The 25327-nt window shown below is 47.4% G+C and overlaps 1 protein-coding gene and 1 long non-coding RNA gene across 3 annotated transcripts; one reads left to right on the plus strand and one right to left on the minus strand.

The window, feature by feature from the left end:
* Window positions 1-1249: 1249 nt before the first annotated feature.
* LOC117205432 lies at window positions 1250-24914 on the plus strand. Of its 2 annotated transcripts, none has more exons than XR_004487234.1 (3): window positions 1250-1623; window positions 17969-18083; window positions 24224-24914. It is a non-coding gene; the product is annotated as an uncharacterized LOC117205432 (long non-coding RNA). The 2 variants fall into 2 exon arrangements; XR_004487233.1 differs by lacking the exon at window positions 1250-1623 and adding an exon at window positions 4448-5472 and having other exon boundaries at window positions 24224-24913.
* On the minus strand, window positions 19866-22845 carry LOC117205426 (putative uncharacterized transmembrane protein DDB_G0290641). Its single transcript, XM_033443799.1, has 2 exons — window positions 22296-22845; window positions 19866-20000 (listed from the first exon to the last, which is right to left on the minus strand). Exons 1-2 carry the CDS (start codon window positions 22499-22501, stop codon window positions 19997-19999), a joined length of 210 nt encoding a protein of 69 aa, XP_033299690.1. The 5' UTR covers window positions 22502-22845; the 3' UTR covers window positions 19866-19996.
* Window positions 24915-25327: the final 413 nt, after the last annotated feature.

Below are 25327 nucleotides of genomic sequence, written 5' to 3' on the forward strand. Positions count from 1 at the left end.
AAGGGGTAAGTTAAGGAAGAGAGGGAAAGAGAGAGAGAGAGAAAGAGAGAGAAATACAGAGAGATGCGTAGCGGTAGATGCAGATGCGAGCCGACGCCAGCAGACACATAGGGAAAGAATGGAAGGCAGGAAAAAATGTCTCGCGGGGACCGCGAGACGAGGAGGATGAGAGAAGAAGACAATTTTTAGACGGAGAGGGGAATACGAGAGGAGTGGAAAGGGGGAAGAGATTAAGAAGGAAGAGGAAACGTCGGTGGTCGCGCAGAGTGGTGCGTTAATCGGTTTGCTAAAGTTAAAGGGATGGTCACGTGGTGCGTTAAGTCGTCGTTGTGCGCACGTTCGGTCGAGCGAAAGAGGGAGGGGAGTACAAAGAGGACGAGGGGATAAGGGGTAACGCGTTGCATCGGAAAGCCGGAGCACCGGTGCTGCACCCGTCAGCAGTCTTACGATGCACTTTGCCCTGCGCGTCTCCGATGCGGTGGCGCACGTGCGGCGTGACGCGATGCGACGCGCAGCGACGTTCCACGATGACGAGGTGCCTCGTCGTGACGCATCACCAAAATCGCATCGAGTTAACACGTCCGCGCGTCGACAAGTGTTGCTACACCGGTGACGGAGAGATCGATCTCTCTGTTTAGCGAGGCTTTCGCCGCGCATACCGATTTCCAATTCCTTGCGCCTAGTACCGCGCGGCTCGTCCGCTATCTCTCACCTCGTTCCCATTCTATTTCAACGTTTTCACAGATACCGCCGAGTCGGCTGGAAACATCGCCACGACGTTCGGCTCGAGCCGCGCTTCCTTACAAAATGAAATTCGTTCGTTCCACGATCCCCCGTGGATATCCTCCGTGGACATTGCCCTTTTCATTCTCGTCCACCGGTACCTCCACCGCGTCCTTCTCCGTCACGTCGACTGTCCTCTTCTCTCGCCACCCTTGTCGTATGTAACGTGTGCTTCTTATTACGTAACATTGCCACATTGCATCTTCTGGGACAGAGAGTTCCTTCTCTTTACCACGTTTCTTCCCCCTTTTCTTCCGGCGTATCGTTCTTCCTGCATCGCTCCCCGCTTCCAGCCCCACTATCCAATTTTAAAAGCCGCCTCTTTCTCATCGACGATCGCTGAGAACTCGTTTAGCGTGCGAGCCGCTTTTTTTAAATTTCAAATCGAAACACCAGACGACGAGTCGCTGTTTAATCGATACTTTGTCCGAATATTTAGTTCGTTATCTTGTTTTTTTTTTTTCTTTTCTATTCTCTGACACCACTCTGATACGATTTACTCGTGACGACAATGCAGCCGACCTTTTGACTCCGCCGCTGCCCGCCCCCCTCCCTCCGTTCCCACGTGGCAACGAACTTTCGACAAAAAGTAATCATCGACCTCCAGCTAGCGCCGGAAGTCGTAGGAGGATGCCAATTGTACGACACTATCTTTCAGCGGCGCTATCTTCGCCAAAATAAACCTACGAACCAAGAGAACGGTAATCGGTGTTACGTGAAATAGGAATATTTGAACGTTGCTCGTGATAGCTACTAGACAACTCGAAAGACGACTTGGACCGGTGATTCGAACGGAAATACGGACGAACCTGTGACCATCTTCGCCGGACACGTATTCGCGTGAGTACACTTGTTCCAATAAATAGCCCGTTTATGTAGTTGAAAGGCGCATCTATTCGATCGCCTCGAGTACATAGATGTACAGCTTTAAAATTTTTAATCGCCGCGGTATCGCGCAACACGCTCGTAATCTCGACGCGTAGGCGTCCAGGAGGAAATAGTGAAGTTTAAGCTTCTTCCTGGCGTCTACGAATCGCAGCTCGGAATCTTACATCTCGCAGATGATTTCGCACGAATCTGTTCGAGATAGTTTTCCATCCTTGACCATCGTCAACTCGTTAAAATCAAATCGCAAAAGTATTATACGATCGACCGTATATTCGTTGGTCGGAATATTCGTCGGTGGCACGTAGAAGCGTTTGGCCCGTACATTGTACGCCAACAAAAGCGTGTACGCGCTTATATATAGAAATAGCAGTGACGGAACAACACCGGAAGCGAAGGAGTTCCGCCCAAGCCTGAAGGGTCAGTGCACTTTGAAAGGCGAGATCCAAGACCGCGCGTTTGCTTGCCGAAATCCTATCTGCTTGCTCCGCCAAACTAGTCAAAGTTCTTACGTTATTATCGCGAAACGGGGGAAAATCGATGTTGCGGTAGAAACGAAACGAAGCGACGAGTTGCTCGGAAGGGAATCGCGCTCGAAGAAACGTCCCCCTCGGCGATGCATCCTCGACGGAAGTAAGATAGGCGTTCCGGTGCGTGCGGGTTTTAAGGTCTTTACGGGCCGCGCCAAGCGTTTCTCTCGTTAACGCGTGCAAGCGTTTCCTCGCGAAACGCGTGACTTTATGAATGAAACCACTACCGAGCGGAGTTTCTACGCGATGCCGGTAGTATTCGCGTTTACTCGCTCGTTCTATGTAGGAAGGAAGTCGCGAGCGAGCTGGAATTGTCTCTTCCATCGACGTTGCGCACCGTACGCGCTCGGTCAATTACCCGGTCAATAGTTTCCCGGCAGGATGCTGCATTCAAGGAAGTGTAACTTCGTCCGCAGGTCATCTACAGGGTGCTTTGAATCGCGCCGATCTGCCAAATATATCGTTCGTCGTTTGATCATCGTCGGTAGATCGGTTTAACCTTAGCGGCGCCAGCTCGAGTATCCATTTCTCTAGCGTTGTATTTTCTAGCGAACGTATGGCAAAAGAATTCGCGTAACAAATAACACGCGGAACATTTGACAAAAATTCGTACGATTTGCATACGTTTCGTCGAGTCCCAGATTTTTTCCTTCGTCTTTTCGCAACAAGAATCTAGCTATTTCGCTCCGTAGCGACATATACAGACAATTTCGATAACGCAAGACTGACGGACAACGTATCGAATGTTAAAAACGCTTCCGTGCGAAGAGAATCGTGTTTGGATCTGTCGTGTTCTCTGCCGTAGATTCGAAGCTCTCCTCGGAATATTCGTCTCGATGCGGCGAGACGAGGCGACACAGCGCGAAACGAAACGAGACGAGACGAGACGAGACGATACGCGTTCCAAGTAAGCCGAAACAGTGTCGCAGTGGGCTACGACCGATCGAATTCTAGGCCGACGACAGGCGACGCTATTTCTAAACTCATTTCTATTTTCTATTTGCATGCGCCGGCATCGCCACGACAATTTTATACGTCTGCGATATTTCGAGGAGTCGGCGTTAGCCTGTCCCGTGTCTTCCGCCGAAACCACGTAAGCGTAGATCTATTTGCTGATCGAGAAGAAAGAACAGTTCATCGACAGGTCGAACAGAGAGCAGCCGATATAACCGCAAAGCCGGGGCCCTTCGATTCTTGTTGCGATTTTACGGGCTCGTGGCCGATAATGCGAACGTAACGGACGGTCTGGCTCGCGTTTCCGCCGGAGTGTAATCGTATTCGATCGAGCAATTAGTAGCATGGAGCGGCCATTAAGCACTGCTATTCTCCACGTGAACGTCACGCGGCCACTTTGCACGGCTGTGTTCGTAACCATTACAGTTGTAATCGCATTTACCTGGCGCTCGCGCGCGAGCCATCGTACGCGTATAAACGCGATAAGAATCGCGCGTCGTATCGCCCTTATGGAATTCTTCTTGCGCAATTACTCGTGAGACGCCAACTCGAACTCCTTCGAACCAACGTTATGTAAAAGAATACATTGATCTTTTCGTTTCGAAATTAACCAAGCGACTTCCTTTCTCCGTACGTGACGTTTCTCACTTCCGACGCTCCGATAAAGGTATCGAATAATTCGCTCGACTATAGCGAAATAATTTCGAAAGTTGTCCGAGCTAATAAAATAATCTCGCAAGCGCGTTTCTTACGACGCAACGCGTCCCTTCCGCGATCGAGGCGTAAACGAAAATTCGCTTCGACGTAGACGTTTCGCGAATTGACGTTGCGTTTCGTTGAACAGCGACGTCGTGTAGCTTTTTAACGGTACAAAAACTCGTAGCGTTCGACTCAAAGAGAGAACGACGAACGACGAGGAAAAGACGGAGCAATCGATCGGCTGTGCCGCAGCGGTAGAGAGAGAGATAAAGAGCGTAGATGCGGATCCGTCGAGCGGATTTTTATCGTGCACGCGTCACGCGTAATATTCGCTGGCTGGAACAAGGAAATAGAGGTAAAGTCTAAGACAAGGAACAAGAGAGTCAGCCATTTTATGAAACGGCAGAGCTGCCTCGTCTCGTTGCCATGAGAGCGCGCCACGTTCAGATCTTTTGGCGAAAAACTACGAGACGATTTTATAACCGAGACGTCAGCTTCGAGATTTCTCGTTGAAATTTCGCGTAATTTTCCGACATCGATCGACGAACAGACCAAAAACGAAATTAGGATCGTTCCCTCTGCTCTGTCTCAAATCGCAGCCAACTTGCGCGCTTTCGTCGATTCTACGCGTCTTTGCTTGCCATTCGCCGAGTATATTTTAGTTATTTTTCCATCGTGCCTCGTTATTCCGTGCTAGCTACCACGATAACACGATATCCTTTTTCCCGCGTTTCCGTTTGTTTTTGTTTCCGTTTTTGTAGTCATTTCCGCTTCCGGTTTCGTTTTCATTTGGCCGTCTGCGTCGTGGCTCGTTTCTTTTTTTCCACGAGGAGACAACGTGGCGAGCGTAGTCGTGGAAACGGGACGATCTTCGGCCTCGTGTTCGTTCTTCCGAGTAAGTTTTAGTCGCACGTTCGATCCACTTGCGCTCGATAACGTTTCATCTTTTCAATCCGTAATTTCCGTGTTTTCCGACCTCGTGGCTTCCCCTTCCCTTCTTTTCCCTTCCCTTCCCTTTCCTCTGCCGTCTTTACGCGCACGCTTCACTGTGTCGCGAAGGTGGCAGATGGACGAAAAGAGAAACCAATAGCAGGAGAAGGTCGAACAGAGAGGGAGATGACTCGTTGTAGGAAGAAGGAAGGAAAAGCGAGCGAACTGGGACCCGAGCGAGAAAGAACAGAAGGAACGAAGCGGGAGACGGGTGGGAGCGAGCGAGCATCGACAGGGGGAAGGGGAGAAAGAGAGAGATAGAACAGGGAATCCACGAGCGATCGACTGCCCTAGTCAGTCCTCGTCCGTCTGCCGGTCGGTCGTTTACGTTTATGTTTGACAGCTTGTGAATTCGCGTCACTCGAGCTTCGACCAGCCAGTGCTTCGTCTGTGTGTGTGTGGATGTGTATGTGTGCCGTCTCATCTACCTTGCACGCTCGATTAAAAAAATGAATTCCTTCTCGACCGACTTGCCGATATTAATCGAGACTTTTCTCTTTTTCCTGGATCGTTCGATATTTCGAATCGATGCCTCGCATCCACATTTTCCGATGATTTTAAAAGACACTTTTATCCGTTCACGCTGGTTACCGGACTTCGACGATCTCTTCGACTTTCAAAGGAGAAGAAGGTACGTGCAGTAATGAGAACAGTTACTTTTCCTTTTTTCTTTCCTCTTTTTTTCTTTTTCTTTTTTTTTTTTTTTTTTTTTTTTTAAGGATCGAGTCGTTAAAAATTAACGAGTGAGAGAAAGTTGGACAAAATGAAGGCGATCAAAGGCGTACACTGTCGTCGCAACGTTTCATACAGTTCACGCCGCATAAATAGAACGATGCGAAATAGAACGCCGTTGCCGATGCCGCGTCGATATCGCTGGAATGTACTTGCATATTTCCTCCGATTTCGTACGTGCGATTCGCGCGCAAATCGCGACAAACGCCTTGCATGTACGTCGCGACGCGTGTCTCGTCGCATCCCCCGGCCACGTGTCGAACGACACGTTTCATCCCCGTTTTCCTTCAGCAGCGGATTCGCCGGTACCCTCGTTAGCTGATCGTACCTTGTCGCTTGCCTTTTTCGTTCCCCGTCAAATTGATAAACTGCAAACGGCGAGCTTTCCAACAGAAAGACGATATATATCGTTGTTCGGGCGAGGAATCCTCGATCAAGTCGTAATACTCGGTCGGCGATTCGCTCGACCGAGAAGAATTAACAGCTCGGCACTCGAGTCCGTAAAGAAAGAGCGATGGAATCGAGAAGGTGAACGCACTCACGCGAAATTTACGCTGGCCGCGTATGTGCGCACGTGCGCAGCCGTGTACGCGTGTACGTAGGATCGTTTGATGTTGGCAAATGGCGCAAGTAAATCCGCGTATTATTAAATAGATAACGACCATAAATTTGGCCAAGTTACATAAAGACGCAAAAGTGCGCGTTAAGGTCCACCGTTCTATTTATGTACCGACACGGCCGACGTTCTAAGACCGCGGTTCTCAACCCCGTTCCTCCGCCTCTGATCGCACAACGAACGCCAATCGCCTCGAAATCGAATTCGCAGGATTGCACCGATAACGACGCTTCGATGCTCCATCTGTCTGTATTTAATAACAAGAGAGGGAGGAAAAGCATAGGTTTCGTATCGAAAAGCGCGGAAGTTTATTACCAGGAATATCGATTGGCTATGAATTTATAACGCGTAAAGAAAAAGTACCTGTAGTGGGTCAAATTCTTGAAAAATAGAACTGCTTTATGGTAGCAGTCCCGTTAAGTCTCGTCTTCTTTTACTCTAGCGATCGTTCACCCATTAATGAATCCAATTATTGCTCCGACTTTCAACAGAATTCCTTGCATTTCCGTGTGTATTAAAAGCAACGGGGGAACGTGATAAAAAGAGAGCCACTGGAAAGGAAGTCATCGAGAACGTTGTCCCTGTTTATCGTTGCCCGTATGTCTATTTGCCTTTTATCAATTCTAGAAGCGATAATTACTTTTCTAAATTGCGAGACCGCGGGGCCACGAACGTGGACACGTTCGTACATCTGTTTTACCCGCAAAGACGAGTACGATCGGTTTTTTTCCATCCTATTCGAGCAACAAAACGGTCCCGATACCGCTAATGGCCCGAAATAATTCGGGGACGATAATGGATCGCGGGCCCCAACCAACAATCTCGCAGTAGAATGATCCGTTTGCGGTCAGACGCGTGCTCGGTCACGAAGCAGCGGCTACGTGCAAGTACCATCCTGCCGTGAAAGGATCGGACGAACTTCTACGAGCTGCCCTGTACAAGTTTTTCTGCGGCGCCTCGTCGCATCATTGGCACGCTTCCAAACAAGCCAGCTCCGAGCTTCGTCTATTTTCGTTGATTCCGATCTTTACAGGAAGACAGTGACCGCATTCGCTACTGCCGCTTCTTCCGCCATTCGCGATAGACGCTCGAGCTGTTCTCTCGCCCGTTCTTTCCTTCCCTCGCGAGCTTTTACACGCTCGAGAACTCTCGCCGAGTTCCTATCACGCCCCTCTTTCTCCGTGCGCAAATTGGACGATTCGTTTCTACTACCGTACCAGGCTTCCAAAAATCTTTAAACATTCTTTGATTAAATCCTTCTAGGCGAAACGTTTAAAGCTTTTCAGAAAGAATAACAATTTTACGCAAGCTCCGTTGCTTCTGTTAAGCCACTCGTTGATGAATAGCCGTTTTTCACTAGCCGATGAAAATAGAAAATTACCGTTTAATAATCGATCGGCGATCAATCGTCCCTTGTGATCTTTTCTCTTTTTCTACCAGATCGTCCATTTCGATTTTACAGAATTCCCATAGAACAACTTGGATCGTTCCAACTCTTTTTGGATAATCTAATACGGTTTCGGCTCTAAATAGAAACCTAAATCCTCGATCGCACGCGTCGCTCGAGATGTCTTAGAATTTTCGACCGTCGACGAATTTCGTCCGATCGCTCCTCGTCTCCGTCTGCTTTCATTCGATCGCACCGTCGTCGAACGCACCAACGCTTCTCGCTCTGTGCCTAACGCATCGCATGCAACAGGTATCTGGCCTGACGTCACGATTTCAGCACGACGAAAGAACAAACGACGCGAGAAGTCGCGAGATACAGTGGAGAGAAAAAGAGAGGTACAAGGAGGCCGAAGCGGGGGTGGGAGCAACGATGACTGGATGGTAGTGGTGGAAGTTCGTGCCGGTCGCCGGCGGTGACGACGGTGACGGCGGTAACAGCGTTAACGGCGGCGGAAGGGCCGCGGAATCGTGCATACATACTTACACACACAGGCCGGTCGCGCATGACTTTGGTCGTACGCGTTTCTCGTTCTGTCTCTTTCACCCTTCCCGTTCTATCTGCTCGGTGCGCTTTTGTTCTTTCATTCTGGTCGCGGCGTCTCTGTTGCTCGCGGTGCATTGTCACTCGAGAGAAACAAAATCGGCCGAGCGGAGTTGTGTCACCGCGACACCCTGTTACGCGAGTATTATTCAAGACGCGCGTGCGTGTTCGCACGAGCATACACGCCTTTGAAACGTCGAAAGAGCGTAAATACGCGGAAACGAGGAAGCTCGTCGATCAACGGTAGTTGGGTCGACGCGTCGCGACACCCGTGTTTCTTTTTAACCGAATGCGACGAAGAAATTAATCGCAGATCTTCGTGTTCGCCCCGTTGAAAAACGCAGTGGCGAACGATTCGACGTGCTTCGAACTGCACGCAAAAATTCGTACGATAACGCAAAATCGCGAGTTGTATGTCGCGTCTGAAGGGGGAATTTGATGTCGCCGCACCGAACCGGTGGAAAAGAAAAATCCGGGCATAGTCGTGTCGCGAGAGACGGAGGCGATCGTCTTCCGCGTTTTTCAACGGGTATCTGCTTTTTCTTCTCGGCACGTAGGACGGCCGGCGAGGGGAACAGTAGCTGCAGTAGGTGTAACGGGGTGCCGGTAGAGACGGCCGCTGCCACTATGGGAATTCTAATTAGAGATAATGACGTCATTAAGGTCTGAGCCACGACGAGACGAGACGGTCTGCTGCGCTTGCTGTACATATGTACTCTGTGCCGAGTATACGTATGTATCGGTGCCGCCACGTATATGCAAAACGAGCTTTGTTCGCTTCTGCGTGTTCTATCATGGCAACGTACGCTCCTCCCGTGCGAATGCACTTGTAACCCTGGACGAGAAAAGGAACGTTCGCTATCGGCCGACGAAAAAGACGGTTTTCGCGCGAGTGGGAATACACGAGCCGGATGGGCCGCGGGGAGCGTCGCTTTATCGAACGAACGGCGTCGCGATATCGAGTCGGTGGCAGTAACGTTAGCGTTATTGAAATGCACCGACGTATCGTCTTCCTTCATTCCGACCAAGCGTTATCGCGTAATCGTAAATTCGACTTTATCCGCTCGAGCTGCCTGCGCACCGTTTATTCCGCAACTGAATGAATAAGAATGTAAATGAGAAATATTAAGAACGATAGCGCACCATGATTTACACTTATTTGTTTCTTTTATTTCTTCTTTTTTTTTTTTCTCCGTTTCTTCCCGCTCACCGTTAAGTAACCGAGTAGTTTCGGTTCAGAGTCCAGCGCGATAGCGTTTCACCAGCGAACGAGAGATCCAGCCGCATGACCAATCTTTGGAACTGTGTCTCGGATTACGTCGTACCCTAACCTCTCGCGACGTCAACCATTTCGAGAAAATCCAGCTTCTCATTGATTAATCTATCTACGATCGACGATTACGTCAAGGATGTACTTATTCAGATTCTCGGCTTTCTCGATCGAACTAGTTGCAAAATGGATTCCAGCCACATAGGTTATCGCGAAAGCAGCGCACCGACGTCGCCGTTATCTCGATGTCGCCGTGTCTATCGAGTGAAACTCTCGCTACTGTTGGTGGCTCTGTGTCGTTGTTTCTCTGCTAACGCGATTATCACGCGACAACTATGTGCTATGTATATATAATATATTCCGCGTTTCGCGTCAGAAAATTCACAAAACCGTCATCATCCTCGGTTCGTTTCTCCGCGCAAAAAGGGAAAGCCAGTATTCGATCACGCTTAACGTCGTTATGTTCGACATTGCCGCGTCTAACACCGTTTGAGGCTTCCGGGCCGAAAGCCACGTCGCGACACCTTGTGACACGACTCTCGTGCAAAAGCCACAAACGGTGTTAGACGCGACGGTGTTAAGTATAATGCTGTAACGCGATACAACGTTAAACGTGGCAATTCAGGCCGTGAAAACAGCTTCAAGACCCCGGTGTTCAATCGCTCGGACGGAAGTCGTAGATTTCTCGAGCTGCGTGAACCCGCGTTACTCGTACGGGACTTGGGAGGCGAGCCACCGCACCGGTAAGCAGGACCTTATATGGCGTAGATATTCTCGTTGCTCCTTTTCCCGTAGCATTCCTTAAGCTCATCGTGAACGGCAAGTCGTCTCGTCCCTCGACACGCGCGTCTCTCTCGCGTTCGAAGCTCGCAAACTCTATAAGGCGTTTAAAAGTCCGTTTGGCTGTGCCGTGAACCTCGCTGTCGTACCGAGCCTTTCGTTTGAGAACCCCTGACATGCCTAAACGCTGCTACTTTACTACTCCGCTACTCCCTGTATCGCCAGCGCCATCAACAGCACCGTCCTCGCGATTGGCTCTTTAAACTTTAAAAGCCAACGCGCTGGCCGCGAAACTATCGACGACCGGACAGGGCCGTCGCAGATCTAGAGGATCCCCACCACGCGGATCTACGACGATGAGGCCCCTTTCAAATTTTCTCCCTTCCAAGAGTTCTTCTCGTCACGCGTTCCGCGGATCTCACCTCCGTCTCCTTTCTCGTCGCGTATTCGCGAAATCGTCGCTCCGACCATCCTCCGTGTTTTTTTTTTTCCTCTCTTTTTCTACTGGAGAGAGCGAATCGTCGAATGGACTGGTGAAAAGTGCTTGTTGCCCTCTTTCGCGAGGAATCGACGCCTCGGTAGCACGCGGTTATGCAAAACAATTATCGTGGAATGCGGTCAGCTGTTCCGAGACGCGCGTTGACGTCATGCGATTAACGCGTGCGCGAATTCTTGCGGGCTCCTACGCACGTGCGTTGCGATTACGTGACTCCACGAAACTGCACACCCTTCTCTCCCATCCAATGAACCTTTTCTTTTTTCTTTCGTTCTCTCCTTCGTTTTCTCGCTGTTCGTCTTTTCGTCTCGTCCCGTTTCGTCTGATCTCATCTCGCCTACCCTATCGCTGAAACACTACCGGCCAGCTAATTAGAGAAACGCGAGGCGTTTCTCGCATCGCTTCGGTTTTTCGCTTGCGTAACGCGTCCCGAGACACGCCTCGTCCTTGAGAGTTTTACACGTGCCGGAATTACACCGGCTGTGAACTCGTTCGGTGTAAACAGACTACTAGCGTTCGTTTATCGCGCCAACCTCGTCGGCACCGATCTTTTTCGGCTACTATCCACGTCGATACGACGCCACGATAACCAACACCGGATCTTTCGCGAAAGTTTAGCGCTACCGTTTCATCGTTTCTCAAGGTACGTGCCTTCCGAGTATTTGATATTCTCCGTGCTTCGACCTTCCGAGTAATATATTATACAGTCTGTCGTCAAATAATGATTGAATATTTCAACTTGGAACGAAGAAAAATGGCCGCTAAAAGCTAATAAGCGTTCGGTTTCCACGGTTGTTTCGAAATGGTAGACAGATAGGACATTTCCATTGTACGTGTAAAAAGCTTCTGCCATCCATCGTACACGGAATTCTCTCTCTACGAAATTTTATCTTCGATCGATATGGTCCTGCTAAAGTCGTATGAAAGAAATCGCATCGATCGCGTACGATCGTGGGAACGCGTTGGCCAAAAGAATTGAATTTCTTTCGCTGGTTCGCGGCGATTCTTTGAAGCGGAACAACGAAGAGAGGGGAAGGCAGAGAAAAGGAACGACCACGTCGGAGGTGTAAGAGACAACGAATAGCAAGTAGGTCGTCGGTCGTTCGCCGATCGTCGTCGATAGCGGTAGGTAGCACCAATCGGCGTTGGGTCTTTAAAAAATTAGCAAGCTTCGGGTCGCGCGTGGGTTCGTTCAACTTTGGCTGTCCGTGCCGCTCTCGCGCACTCACGCGGCGAGAATATTTCTCCCTCTTCGTCGCCTTCCATCCCTCTCCCTTTCTTCTAGCTCCTCTGCTTCCGTCTCCTTCCATTCGCACGTATATAGAATGTTCCGCCCAAGTGACTCACTAGTCCTCGCTGGTCCCTTCCTTTTTTCTTTTACGATTCTTCCCGCTGCTCGTTATCCACCAGATATCGAAGATTCTCATCTAAGAATCTGCGACTCGCAGCAACTGCGAAATACGCGACACCGAGTGTCGAGTCACGCGATTTTCCCGACTCGTGACCGAAGCGTGAACTAAATTTTAGTCGGGATAAAGCAGCGATTATCGTTAACAGCGACGACGAGATGCGTGCGAATGAAGAATTCGTTCGTTCCGTGGATGATGTTACATCGAGGTGGCAGTCACGATGAACATACTCCAGAGAGTTGGATCTAGTTCGGAGTATCGTTACCGTTCGAATTCTTATTGCTAGATTGCGCATATCGATGACGAATTCGTAGTTTTATGAAAATAATTTAAAGAGTAGAACCTATCATAGACGGAGATTCGTTTCACCTATTAAATATCGTAACGGGAACTGTATTTTCCATATCGTACGCGTTTTTCCGTGTTTTGCGCATTCTATGCATCCCTGTACCTTTGAATTTTCCATAAATGCGCACAAATTCGCAGTCTTTTATACTCTTATTGTTTGGTTATTAGATATCTAGGAGACAGTGGCACTTTGAGTCGAATAAAACGACACCGAAGTGTTATTTCCTTTCAAATTCTCCTCGCGATGGACAAAATTTGCCGTAACGAGAACTATGGATCCAGATGCAATCGATATCGACGGATTATAGATTCACCGAACTCGATGATATCGCGATCAGCCGAACGCAAGTACGCTCGATAGGTCTGTACGCGAGCAAGCGTGCTTGTTCTCTCGTAATCGGCTCACGGATCGGCCAATCAACCAAGTTCTATCGGTTGGTCCGGCCACTGAGCGTCGGCTACGTATCTACTTAGACGTGACATAGCTGTGTGCGACTCGAAGCGCAGCGTGGGAACTTCTTCGAAGTGCAGAGGTTCTCAATTTCGGAATTTCAAGCCGAAAGCTCTTATCAGCTGAGTGGAAAAGTTCTATCGATTTTGCATGGTCAAAATACAGTAAAGCCGAACTTCCATCTCCCGAATATCCCATTATCTGAACGTATTACAATTTTTATCTACAAAGTGACATACTTTGCTCATACGTCGATAGCAATGTTAGGAATAAATTATTTAAAAAAGCAACGTCATCGATAGATCGTATGAAACCGAGAAAACTTTCGCGCATCATCGCGCGTCTCTAGCGTTCTTCGATGGTTTTCTTAGAAAATGAATGAAGCGTCGGTACGTGGCAACGACGATAATGATTAAGGAAATATTCGCGCACATGGAAGCTGCCAAAGACGGAGAAACAGTAGTCGACGTATATACCTACATACTTACACGCGTCTTCGGTTCGCGCTTTATTTAGCAAGTTCTTGCTGCGTTTTACGACCGCCTTAGCTATGTGTTTTACAACCCGCTCGCTTTACAATGCGCCATCGCTAGAGGTTTTTACAAGCATCATTTATCTAAACGCTAGTATCGGATGTGTGGGTAGTTTACATATGGGTCGTTTCATAATGCACGTTCGTATCTGCTGGATTGGGAAGAGACACAATACGCGGTCGAATATATGTATTATTTTCGTTCTTTCCTACGTATCTTCATATACGTATTTTCTTATAACAATACCGTATGAATACTCGAAACTGAATAAAGAACGACAAAGAATACGGTAAAATATCGTTTTTCTCGGGTGGTAGATACGACACTTTAAGGAAAGGGGACAGAATAGTTCAACAAATTTCCAATTCATTAATACGTTTAAGTAGCACAGCTTCAAAAACTTTTAGGTAAATCGTCGAATTTTACAGATTTTAGATTTTTCTCCGTTTAGAATTCGTGGTACCTATTTTGTAAGGTGGTGGGTCGCGAATGTATTACTATTGTTATTTATTAATCCGTTAACCGAGTCTCTTATAAAACTCGATTCGAGATAATATGCAGTATATTTTAGGAGAGCGGAATACCGCTGCCTTATATAAACGGCACAGGAATCTAATTCGATAATTTCGGTATTCGCGGTAATCTCGTCGATGATGGAAATATTTCGAGAAGACCGAAAGGACGAGAACGGGGTACGCGCGATCAGAGGATGCTCACGTATGAATCAGTCCATTTATTTAAGCCGTTGCAGCACACGCGTACATCTATGGCGGTGTGCGTGTCCCTTGCGCACCACGTCTTGTGCATAGATCGTCGTTCCCTCTTTCTCCCGTCATTCAGATACTCGCCATGAATGAACCGCAAACTCTTCGTTCGCCTCGTAGTAAATACTTTTTCCCACACGTTTCCCGCAACAATTCAGTTCACCGTTCAAGGTTCGAGGGTAAACTCACCTATCAACTGATCGTTGCTTCTTTATCTTTTTACACGATCCGTTAAATTTTCCATTGGGGTAAGAGGAAAGAAGGATAGTTACAACGCCAATGGCCAAGTAACTGTTCAGAGAACTTCGCTTATACCACGAATTTCGACTCACGATGTGTACTTTTTCCTAGGCAAGGTTTGGCGAACACGATTTAAGAAAGGTTAACGAACCCCAGTTTCCTCGATAGCCACGATAGTAACATTCGTGGGTAAATGTTTTACGAGTGCTGGCTGAAACGTTAACAAGCCGCTTAGTCCTCCTGTTTATTACCAGCGGAGGATAGCGGCTCCGTTATTTGAGCGTGTGAAAATCAGCCGACGTGATATTCGTTATTGATTCCACGATATCCCGCGATTATTATCCGCGCGTAATTAAACGCGAATAATTGGGCGATCGAGACCCTCGTCGATTCGTACAGTCATTCGAGCGAGTCGAAGCAACAAAGAGTTCGGATGATCGGAAGAAGGGACAGGGGAAGAAAAAAATGTCGAATTCATTGGCCAGTTGGTTAATCCAGAAGTTTATCTTTCGCTCGTTCTATAACTGGGTCAACGCACTCGAATCTTCCGTGCGAATCTTCTACGCTCGTACATATACATTTCGATTTCTCTCCTTGACGTCACTGCTACTCTATTGCTGCGTTGTTCCAAGCATTAGCGCGGAGACCGCTCGCGAATCGAAGCTAATCGCATATACAGTACTTGGAAGTAGAAGTCTTTCGACTATCTACGATAATAATTTCATAATGGTAAGCAATAATTAGGCCGTGAACGTTGATGTATTTATGAGAAATTTAGATGCAAATATTTCTAATATAATGTAAAAAAAAAATACATAAATGTATAAAATATTCAAGGCAACGTACTCGCGATAATACGTGGTAGGTGAAACAAACCATTATTTAGACTCCATTTCTTGGCTTATATTCGGAAAAATTTGAATTTGCTCAAACGTTACCGGTCTATCGGCAAAACGTTAAAATATTAAGATCTTAAAATATTGAAACAAGGGTAAAATTACGACGTAAGAGTTCAAAGCCTACGGCAAACTGAAAATAACATCAGGTATTTGCATATTTATTTATAACGACAAAACGTATGCGTATTATTACTTTCGCCGCAGTCCATACATCGCTTCAAGTTTCACAACGATAACGAAAGTTCGACCGCGATTAGGCGCGTTCGCTTGCAAAATTGATAGACGAAATTAAACAACGAAGGCACGTTATTTTTTGTATTAAAGTCGACGGTCTCGATATCAGGCAGACGGCGAATAAGCAATAAATCGTTTGCGTCATAGCGCCACCTGCGCCAAGCTCGAATGCTTAGTTGCGTAAATACCTGTAGCGTACGTGTACATATATGTGCATTCGCAGGAAATCGTCGTGAGCTCGCGTGTCCACATCCACGCATCGTCATGAAAGGAAACGACGAAAAGCAGCACGCGCAACAGGTCTTTTCAGATTCTACCGACACGAGTAAAATGAAAGGAATCCGTGCAAACTTTAACATACTCTTTTTACCCTTCTTCACCTTCTGTCCCGCACTCGTCTAAATTACTATTCGCTTAAACGCCTTACCGTGTCCTACACGTGACACGCGATTAGCGTCAAGCCGCTACACATCGTCGCGACTGAACGAGACCGTCCGAATCCACTTCGTATCGAAATACGCCGTTATACCACGTGTTACAGCTGCTTAAAATTTTTAGCAGCCTACCGATTATTTTTGCCACGTTCTCCAGATCAAATGTTTCCAACGAATCGTTGCTTCCTTTAAATTGTAATTTTCTATCCCTTGGCTTATTTTTCAAAAATTCACTGATACAAACATCCTGTTTAAAGTCTCATTCGCTGAATTTCGAATTTGCAGCCCAATACGCATAGGTACCATTCCTCTAGTTACATTTGTTAAAATACAAATTTGCATAAACGTCGAATTTAGTCATTGCGAAGGAAAAACATGACAATTACGTATGTAATTTAGTTTATCTCGTTGTCGAAGATTATCGCATGGACGATTTGCTATTAGCGTAGTTCAGTTTCGTAATCTTTACTGCTCGTATCGATATCCGATTCCGTTGAACGGCCCCTTTCCCCTTCGCGCTAGGCTTCCCCTTTCCATCGTCCGTGGCTCTGAATGCGCGGCGTCAGAATTCTTATCGAGTGGCAGAGAGCACGTTTACGTCAGAGGTGACCACACCGGAATAAGTTTTGTCCGGAGAGGGCACACGAAGATACGGTTGCACGGAAAACGATCGTTATTCCGCCAACGTTCCGCTTCTACTTCTCTCGTTATCATTCGGAGCGGTGTGCGTGCAACCGCGACTCTTTAAGTCTATTCACTGGCCTCGTGTTCCTCTTCGCGAGCGTCGATCGAGGAAAACCCTCGTTCGACCGTTCCGGAATACCGGACGTTGCGAAACTCGAGAAACCTCGATTCTGATACTCCTCGTCACGTTTAAAACAATGTCAAGATGGAAACGTTCACTCGGTTTATATTTGACATTTTTGTGATTCTAATAAAGTGGAACTTTTGTACCAAGCTACGGCGGAAGTTGCGATAAACGCAGTTCTCTATCGACCGACGAGATTCGGTTAGCGAAAATTCGAATTGTTCTATCGGTATCGGATACGTGTCCGCCCACTCGTCGTTACCACACAACGCGCACGATTCCTCCCAGCTCGACTGATTTTCCTGTAGGCCAAGATAGAATCCGTTACAGTATACCTTATGCGTGCATTGGCACATACATTTGGACACTTTCAAATTACTACGAACCTAGAGGTTCGCGAGGGTATTTCAACGCTTACCGTAGAAATGTTTCACGGGTGTGTGTTATATACAACACTGAAATTTCTCTAGCACCGTAACGCGATACGACTGTCGTTATTAGGCAATCGACAACTGAGAAACGTTCTTTTATCAGAACGTTGAAAATATGATAACAACATCAGGTTTCTGATCGAGTTACACCATACAGATGTTCGTATATACTCGCGTAGCAGGGTACACGTGGAAATATATTTCGCAAATTTCTTGACGAATCATTCGATATCGGATGCGTTCTTTGTCGTTTCTCCCTTCGCTCTGATACATGCTTCTACATAGCGCAGAAAGAGAGAGAGAGAGAGAGCGCAATGATCCAGTAATGAATGGATTAAACAGCCTGACGTCACAGGATGGATTATATAAACGGTGGTGCGCGTGACATCGAACGTAGGAAGGAAGTTGGCTTCCTTTCGTACCTAGAAGGTATTCGTCCGTATGCACGTTCGTGCAATACATGCATACGCATAAGCGCGTACGCAAACGATTTCGTTGTCGAGGGGTCGTTCATTTAAAAGCGGACGAGCTTGGTTAGAATGTCGATGACGACAGTGCCGCCCCTTTCGAAACTTCCCTTCGGTGAAACTCTCTCCTTTCCGATACACGACGATCGATTTTGACCTGCTTTTTTTCACCTTCGATTGGCCGTACACCTACGCCTACAGAGATTGTTTTCCTTTCTGTTGCAGATCTCGGATAGAAAGTCGTAAGAAATGTTTGGCTGAGAATGTCTGTTAGCTGTTTAAAGCCACGTTCCACGCAGTTGATAGAGAGTCGCGCGAGTACACGCGTGCCAGAAGCAAGGTATGCCTTCTAGGAACCCATCCTGCGATCCGTCGCGTCTAACTGTCGACTCTGGCCGGTATATTTTTGAATCCGCTCCGCCAAGGATTTAGTCGAATAGCGGCGCGCCGTACAGTAGAAACGATGTTTCGTAGTCAGACCGAGTGGACGACCCAGTTTTCGCGAAGCTCGTAATACGCGGAAAGATCTAGGCACGTGTTTATGGATCGAGACAGACGCGGCTCGTTTCTCTCCGAGGTCCACCGTGGTGGTTATTAACGCGTGTAGTCTGGGAGCCGTCTGCAGGTCGACGTCCGACGCGCAGAAATAGAAGCACCGCGACGCTCGTTACATTCCGTCACCTACAATCGCTGAACATCCTCGAAAGCCGCTGGCCAATTCGCCGCTGCCGATTCCACCAGTCTCGTGCACGCGTGCTGCATTTAAAACGGTCACGCGTGCTGTTTTAGCTCGACAAGACTACCGGCCACCGATCATCCGCGGCTCCTTCCGGTAGGCGCCGTTATATCGGGTCGTCTGGAACGCTCTTCCGCTCTCGTCCATCCGTTCGTCTATTCCGACCTTTTTCGCCACACAGATTTCTTTTTCTTTCTTTTCTTCTTTCTTTCTTCCTCTCTTCTTTCTCTCGTAAATGATCCGGGTATCTGTGAAGATTTCACAGTAACGGTTTTTCACTTTCGTCCGGTGAAACGACGATTACCTCGGAGTTGGTTAACGGTCACCCTCCTAACGCTGGAAGAAGGGCAGGTGTGTAGTCCGGTTTACGAGGGAAAAGGGCAGCTGCTCGTCTTAGACGCGCTCTCTCGGAGCAAGGGAAAGGAAGACGAAGAACGCGAAAGGAAGGGATGGGACGCGGTTCGCTGCTAAGGTAAACGATATAATAGGGACGTAACAGTGGGTCCTTTTTAGAGGCAGATGTCCTGTTCGAGACACGTGCCCATCCCGAGCTCCCTTTTTCGGGCCCGCGGCCCCCAACTGCCTTCCTTCTTCATCGCGATTAGACCGAACGCGAGTGGGAATGCGAGCGGAAAAGCCTGAGAAGCGCTCTCTCAGTGTTCGCTCTTTTCGCTCCTCTCCTCTGCCGCGTCCGCTTCCGTCTTTTCTTTCGTTCTTCCGTCTCTCTTTCCCCCTCCCTTCTTTTTTCTTTTCTTCCACTCGCTCCTCTTTCTTCACCTGGACAGGAACACCAGCTGCTGCTCTCGTTACGACGAATTATACCGTTGCGTAGACAACCGCGTCGGCTATAATCACGGCGACGAGCATGACTACAACGATTCAAACCAGCATCCATTGTGTCCCTCCGAGACTCATCCAGCGAGATCACAACGACGTTTCCAACATCCAGAAACCAGACCCTCTCTCCCGAAGTTACGAATCGAAAGGGAAGAGGATGAAGCGTTTAGAAGTTAGTTTCGCAGGGTCAAAACGGTTTTTACTGGTGGACAATCGCGAGAAGTTTGAAACTTTGTTGACCAGAGAGGAGCGAAAATTTGCGTAGCCGGTTTCTCTCGTCGCAGGCTGCCAGTTCGATGGATCGAAGATAGAAGACGTAGGGAGGCAAACTCTTTCAAACGGTCGAGCCCACGGTTGAAAGGTGCATTGAAGATTTCGTGGAAGCCGCGGTTCGTCTCTCTATTCGCGAGCCGCATTCAAGTTCGCCGCGTTCGTTGCCTGAGAGCCTCTGCACGGCGTGCGACTTTTTGAGTCGCTTTGGTCCCACGCTGAGACTATGGCCGTTCTACGTATACGCGTGCACGTTTCTATGCACATGGACGTATACGCGTATAGATATAGAAAAGCGTGGAACTCGCAAGGACTGCGTCGCACCTGCAATTGACCATCCGTTGGTCTGCTTTTCGTTCGCCAACACTTATCATCGAATTCGTTCTCGTTCCTTCACTTCTCTCTGATATTTATCTGAAATTCATTTAGAATTCACCGTTCATTTTCAAACGTTCGATCATAGAGATTTTTGGTTAAAGAACGACACGACGTCTGCATCCTCTTGTACGAAATTTATCAATACAATATTAGCACAATACTTGTAAGTCTCGTTATTTATCATTGCCGATTGATATCCAAACTTGTCACTATCGCGCATGGGTATTTGACAATTGCGCAAGAATGTTGTGATCGCGCGTCTAGAATCGACAGCCTGGAAAATACCTCGAAAATACCTAAATGCCTGCTGTGACTGCTCCAATTCCTGCGCATTCGTCCTCGATCCAAATTCAATGGCCCGTACGAACTATCGAGAATTCCTGCTGGAAATTCGTGTTTGCAAGGAACAAGCTTCGTTGAACACGATCGACCACGAGAACTATTTCGCGAGAAAATATTTGCCTTTCAACAAGAACCGCAAAGAAACGCGCGCAAAAATCGGAAGAACGCTATCCAGCTCGATCGCAATTGACTCGCAAAACCGCGAGATTCTAAATCACGCGCAGAATCCGTTGAAAACAGAGCAACGATCTTCTTTCTTTCCGATCGAACGCGAAAAACGATCCAGGACAGCGGATTGATTTGGGATTCAAGGTAACGGCGATAAATCGGACGCGAAAACGAAACGAGGAAACGTCGGGGGACGCGAATCGTGGCTGATCTATTATGAAGCGGTTCCTGTGTATCGTAACGCGCCGAGATTGACAATGACATAACGCACACGACGCCACTAGTCCTCCATTATTCATCGAAGAATCATCGATGCGAATTATCATATTATAATGGCGACGGACATCGGTATTCGTAACCTTGAAACGATGACCGCTCGTCTTGCCACCTTGAACGGCGGAAGCATCGGTATTTCTCGATATTCGATCGAGATCGAGATCCTTAACGTTCCTCGCCTATTCGCGTAGATTCTATAGACCGAGACAAAGTCCAGCAGAGCGAATAGTAACAAGAGAATAGCAAAGTCGAGCAACCGTGCTAACCGCGGCCAACCGAAGTTTCCTATCGTTTCTCCGCCGTGTTCGTTTGGTATTCCGTGCGTCGTTCGCACGATGATACCCGTGGCGTACTTCCACTACAGTCGAGGATATCGACGACGAATCCATCTTCGAGCGATCATACCGGAATGCCTTCTCGTAATTCGACACGAGGCTCGTGAACATAGAATCGAAGAGGAATACGAGCAAGTTAATAGCAGGCTCGTTTAGAAGCCTTTTAAATTTACCTTAGAATTTACGAATAATAATTCGTGTCATTTTCTCGCGATAAACGAACTTGTACGAGTGAGCCATTTACTTTCTTGAGAATTGAATATCAATCGTGTATTTAGGCGATGAAACGAGGAAATTAACAAGGAACAGAGTTGGTTAGCTGAGAATAGAAGAGTCGTTTAGGTTGATAAATCAACGAATCGCATGGTCAACAACGAATCCGGATGTATGTACTAGTAAGTCAGTGTAGTCGTTCGGCTGTCTCCCACGGCAGGGCCTCGCGTCGACCGCATTCCACTTGCAGACCCTTTCCACCGCCACCGCTGCTGGGTGATCGACCCTAATCGCCAAATTCGATCTCGAATTATCGTCGTCCCGCTTTCACGCGTCAGTTTCACGCTTTCCTTGTGAAAAAAGAAAAACTCCGCCGTTTTCTATTCCCACATTCCGCCTATATATTTCTTTTTGCCATTGATTTCGCAAATTCTGCCAAACACCCAACGAAATTTTCTAAAATTGACGCGACAATCAGCAACGAATATATTACGAGTTTCATACGAAACGTTAAAAAGTATCGTTAGCGCTGCAACGAGACTCGACTATCGCGATTGCACACAGTGGCCGTACATTATATTTACGCGTATATAATGCGATATAGCATAATAGAAAAACTACGATACTTGGTCGACAAAGGATCGCGATCCGAAATGATTGTAACATGAGAATTAATAACTAGTTTGTGAGTAGATGCAAAAGACCGCATCGAGGCAGATGACAGTGACAATAGCGGCGGTGATATCATTATTAGTAGTAGCGGTATAGAATGGTAGAAGTGGTACGAGCTGCAGAGTAGTAGTAGGTGGTGAAGCCGGTAGGTGGAACACGACGGTGATTCGGTGAGCAGCGGGTCTGCTCCCTAGTAGAGGCATCGAGAAGAGAGGAGAAAAGAGAAGAAAGAAGAGAAGAGGAGGAAGAAGAAAAGAACGAAAAGGTGAAGGAGGCTGATCAGGAGGTGAGGAGGCAAGAGTAAAGTCGCCGACTGGACTCGTACCTGCATTCCATTCCCACTGGCCGCGTAGGTCCTTGTATAGGTGGTCGTTCTCCTTCTCCTTCTACTCTTCCTCCTACTTCTTCGCCAGAGGAGTCCTCGTCAGTCGTTCGTTCTTCATTTTCATTTTCCTTTTCATCTTCGTCCTCGTCTTTCTCTCCGTTTTCGTCTCTGTTCGCTTCTGTTAGTTTCTTTGCCCGCTCTTTCATTCGTCGCTCTGTCGCTCCGTCTGCCTCGTCTTTACGCACATCTCGCCTATCTGTTCGATAAAAATTGCATCCACCGTTACCTACCTGCCGCTATCTATCGCTTCTTCTCACTTTCTTATTCACAGCCCGATCGGTACCGATTTTGTTATTTGAGAATTTCAGAGCGATCGTCTATAGACAAATCGTAGCCCAGTTGAATCGTCACCCATTAGGACTGCATTTATTCGAACGAAATCGATTTTCGATTAACTTTTGCCGGTTCGATTCACTTATCCGAACGCGAACTTTTATTATACGAACAAAGCATAGTGGACAGTGGGAGAAATTGGCGAGTTTCTATTATATGGACTTCGATTGTACATGTTTGTACCTCTACGAGTTCCGATAAGTGCAGGACTACTGTATTCGAAGAGTTACGCTTGCGTCCTACATTTTCGTAAATGCCTACTTCGTTGACTCGCTGCTTCCCTTAGTCTCCTACCTCTTCGATTCAACTTCGTCTTCTCGACTTTATCGTTTCATCCTCTTTCTTCGCTGCTCTTCCCTCTCTTCCCTCTTTTTCGCTCTTCCTCCCTCGTTTTCTCTCCAGTTGCCAACCGGATCAGAGTCCCGAGAGCACTCGAGAAAGATCTCCGGTCTAAACGTAGTCCACGGCTTTTCAACCAACTTCGCAAAAGGAGGTCGGTGCCGGGAGATGTAAAGCGTAAACGATCAAAGGTAGAACATCGCGTCGTCCATCTTCGTCTCGGCAACGGTTTCATTTCGATGATCTCTGCCGTTGCTACTCCTCGTTCCTCAACCCGTTAACACGTTTCCCTCGCATCTGCGTCCATGGACAAATATAAACTCGTCGAGTTATTCCAGAGCTGCAATCCTCTTAATTAGAACAATTAGACGATCCGAGAATAGAAGGATGACGCGATCCACGTACCCGAGTGTCGCGGAATCGCACGGCCCACGCGGTCCTCTATCTGCTACGACGTTGTCCATCTTTTCCACGATGCTTTCCCATCCATCCACGTTTCGTCTTTCATCGGCTGCAACGTCCGACGAGAAGCGAAGAGAAAGCATAAAGGAAAAGGAGTCGTCGATGATCCATAGGATGGCTATGTCCAAAGTCCTCGACAACGAGGAACCTTCGGTCCATGTCCCATGTTTTTTGAAAAAATTATTGTTTATCGCGCGTCGTCTCTTCGTATTTTCTCAAGCTGTTTGCTCGCTGAAGCAGCAACGAATAACTAACTCGTCCATATGCCATACTTGTTGAAAAAGTTGCCCGATCGTTGCCCCATCTTCTTTGTTTCTTCGCGTTTCCGTAGTCCATAACAAAAGGGTTACTACCTGTTGCCTGTTTCGACGAAGATCAAAGGAAAATAAAGAAACAAACGTTCCTTCGGTACGTACAGTTTCTCCGCTGTTTCACAACACATTCGCGCGTAGACAACCTGCTACAATACTAAAAACAAATATCGCTTCGACGTGTTCCTCTGATTATACCGTTTCGACGGTGAACAATACGTCCGTATAAATTGGTATTTGAGCGGCTCGCAAGCTACATCGATTAACTCCATAATTTAAAAGAAAAGAAAGCGTGTACCGAACTGGAATTTATCCTTATTTATGTTATTTTCTTTTTTTTTTTACGATAAATAAGTTTATAAAGATAGTTTGTAAATGATTTGTCTCTTCGAGAAGTTTAATACCATATAATCACGTTTGCAGATGATGAAACTGAGAAAGTTAGAAAATGACGGAGTTGATCGCAGGCTTCTGAGAGTTGGCTACCTACCGTTTGGAACATGCAGCAACAGCAGGCGAGAAAAAGTTGTTGGTCGTTGGTTGTGGCTCGGTGAGGACGCAGCTTAATAGACGCAGGATCACGCGTCGAAAGTTTCGGACGATCAGTGAACTTGAAAGCGGTACCATGATGAATCCGCGAAAGTAGGAGCAACGACCACGCGAAGGGAATGCTGTTCGACTTCCACGCGCTCACGTTACGTGACAATATGCCCCCGAAGCTCCGTTTTCTGGCTAAACTACCGATGCGAACGATGCCATCGTGCGCGCGCGCTAATCGTTCGTAGAAAGTTCAGCAACCTCTGCCGACGTTTCGTCTCGTGGCCCTCTTTCTCCTTCCTTGCCTCTCTCGATAGCCAACTACTTCGATCGGCGTACCGAACGTATTTAACGCTCGATTCCATGACGAGCTTCCTGTGCCACGGAACGAGCTGCCATTCCTCACCAATACCGTCGCTACGTTAGAACGTGTCGCGAATTTCGTGGAACGGTGAACGGTCGACCTTGTAAGCCCGACTAGAAAGCTATACACAGGGTGTTCCAGTATCGATGGTAGAATCGAGGAGGGGCTGGTTCCGTATTTAAAAAACAGATCGAAAATATAGAATACATTTTTTTTTTCTTTTTTTATTTCAGGCTTGGAAATCATTTGAGACTCGATTTTCGAGAAAACTGACTTTCAAAGGCTGGTTTTAAAGAAAGTAGAATTTTCACCGCGTTTGATTAAGAATTGGGTTGGCTCACGCGTGCTCGATCAAGTTTCGAGTTTCATTTTCTCTCGTAAACGAAACATCCTACGAAAAGTATTTATTATCTACATTTTTTACTTATTTTCATACGTAGAACAGATTCTTGTCGATTCTTCGCTTTCATCCAGACCTGAATTAGCCAAGTTTCGATGCTTTTGACGAATCTTCAAATACGATTTTTGTCGAATACGAAGCAAAGTCTCGATAGCGTGATCGCTCGGATAAAATCTTATTCTACAGGCTGCTTGGTAACTAGTGGTACAAGCGCAAAGGGAGTGAT

Source organism: Bombus bifarius, unplaced genomic scaffold (genome assembly GCF_011952205.1).
Source record: "Bombus bifarius isolate JDL3187 unplaced genomic scaffold, Bbif_JDL3187 scf7180000007966, whole genome shotgun sequence".
Lineage (NCBI taxonomy): Eukaryota > Metazoa > Arthropoda > Insecta > Hymenoptera > Apidae > Bombus > Bombus bifarius.

Bases quoted from the DNA above. Each gene is read 5' to 3' on its own strand.
- LOC117205426 (XM_033443799.1), bottom strand. From the start codon at position 22,501: ATGAAAGAGCGGGCAAAGAAACTAACAGAAGCGAACAGAGACGAAAAC.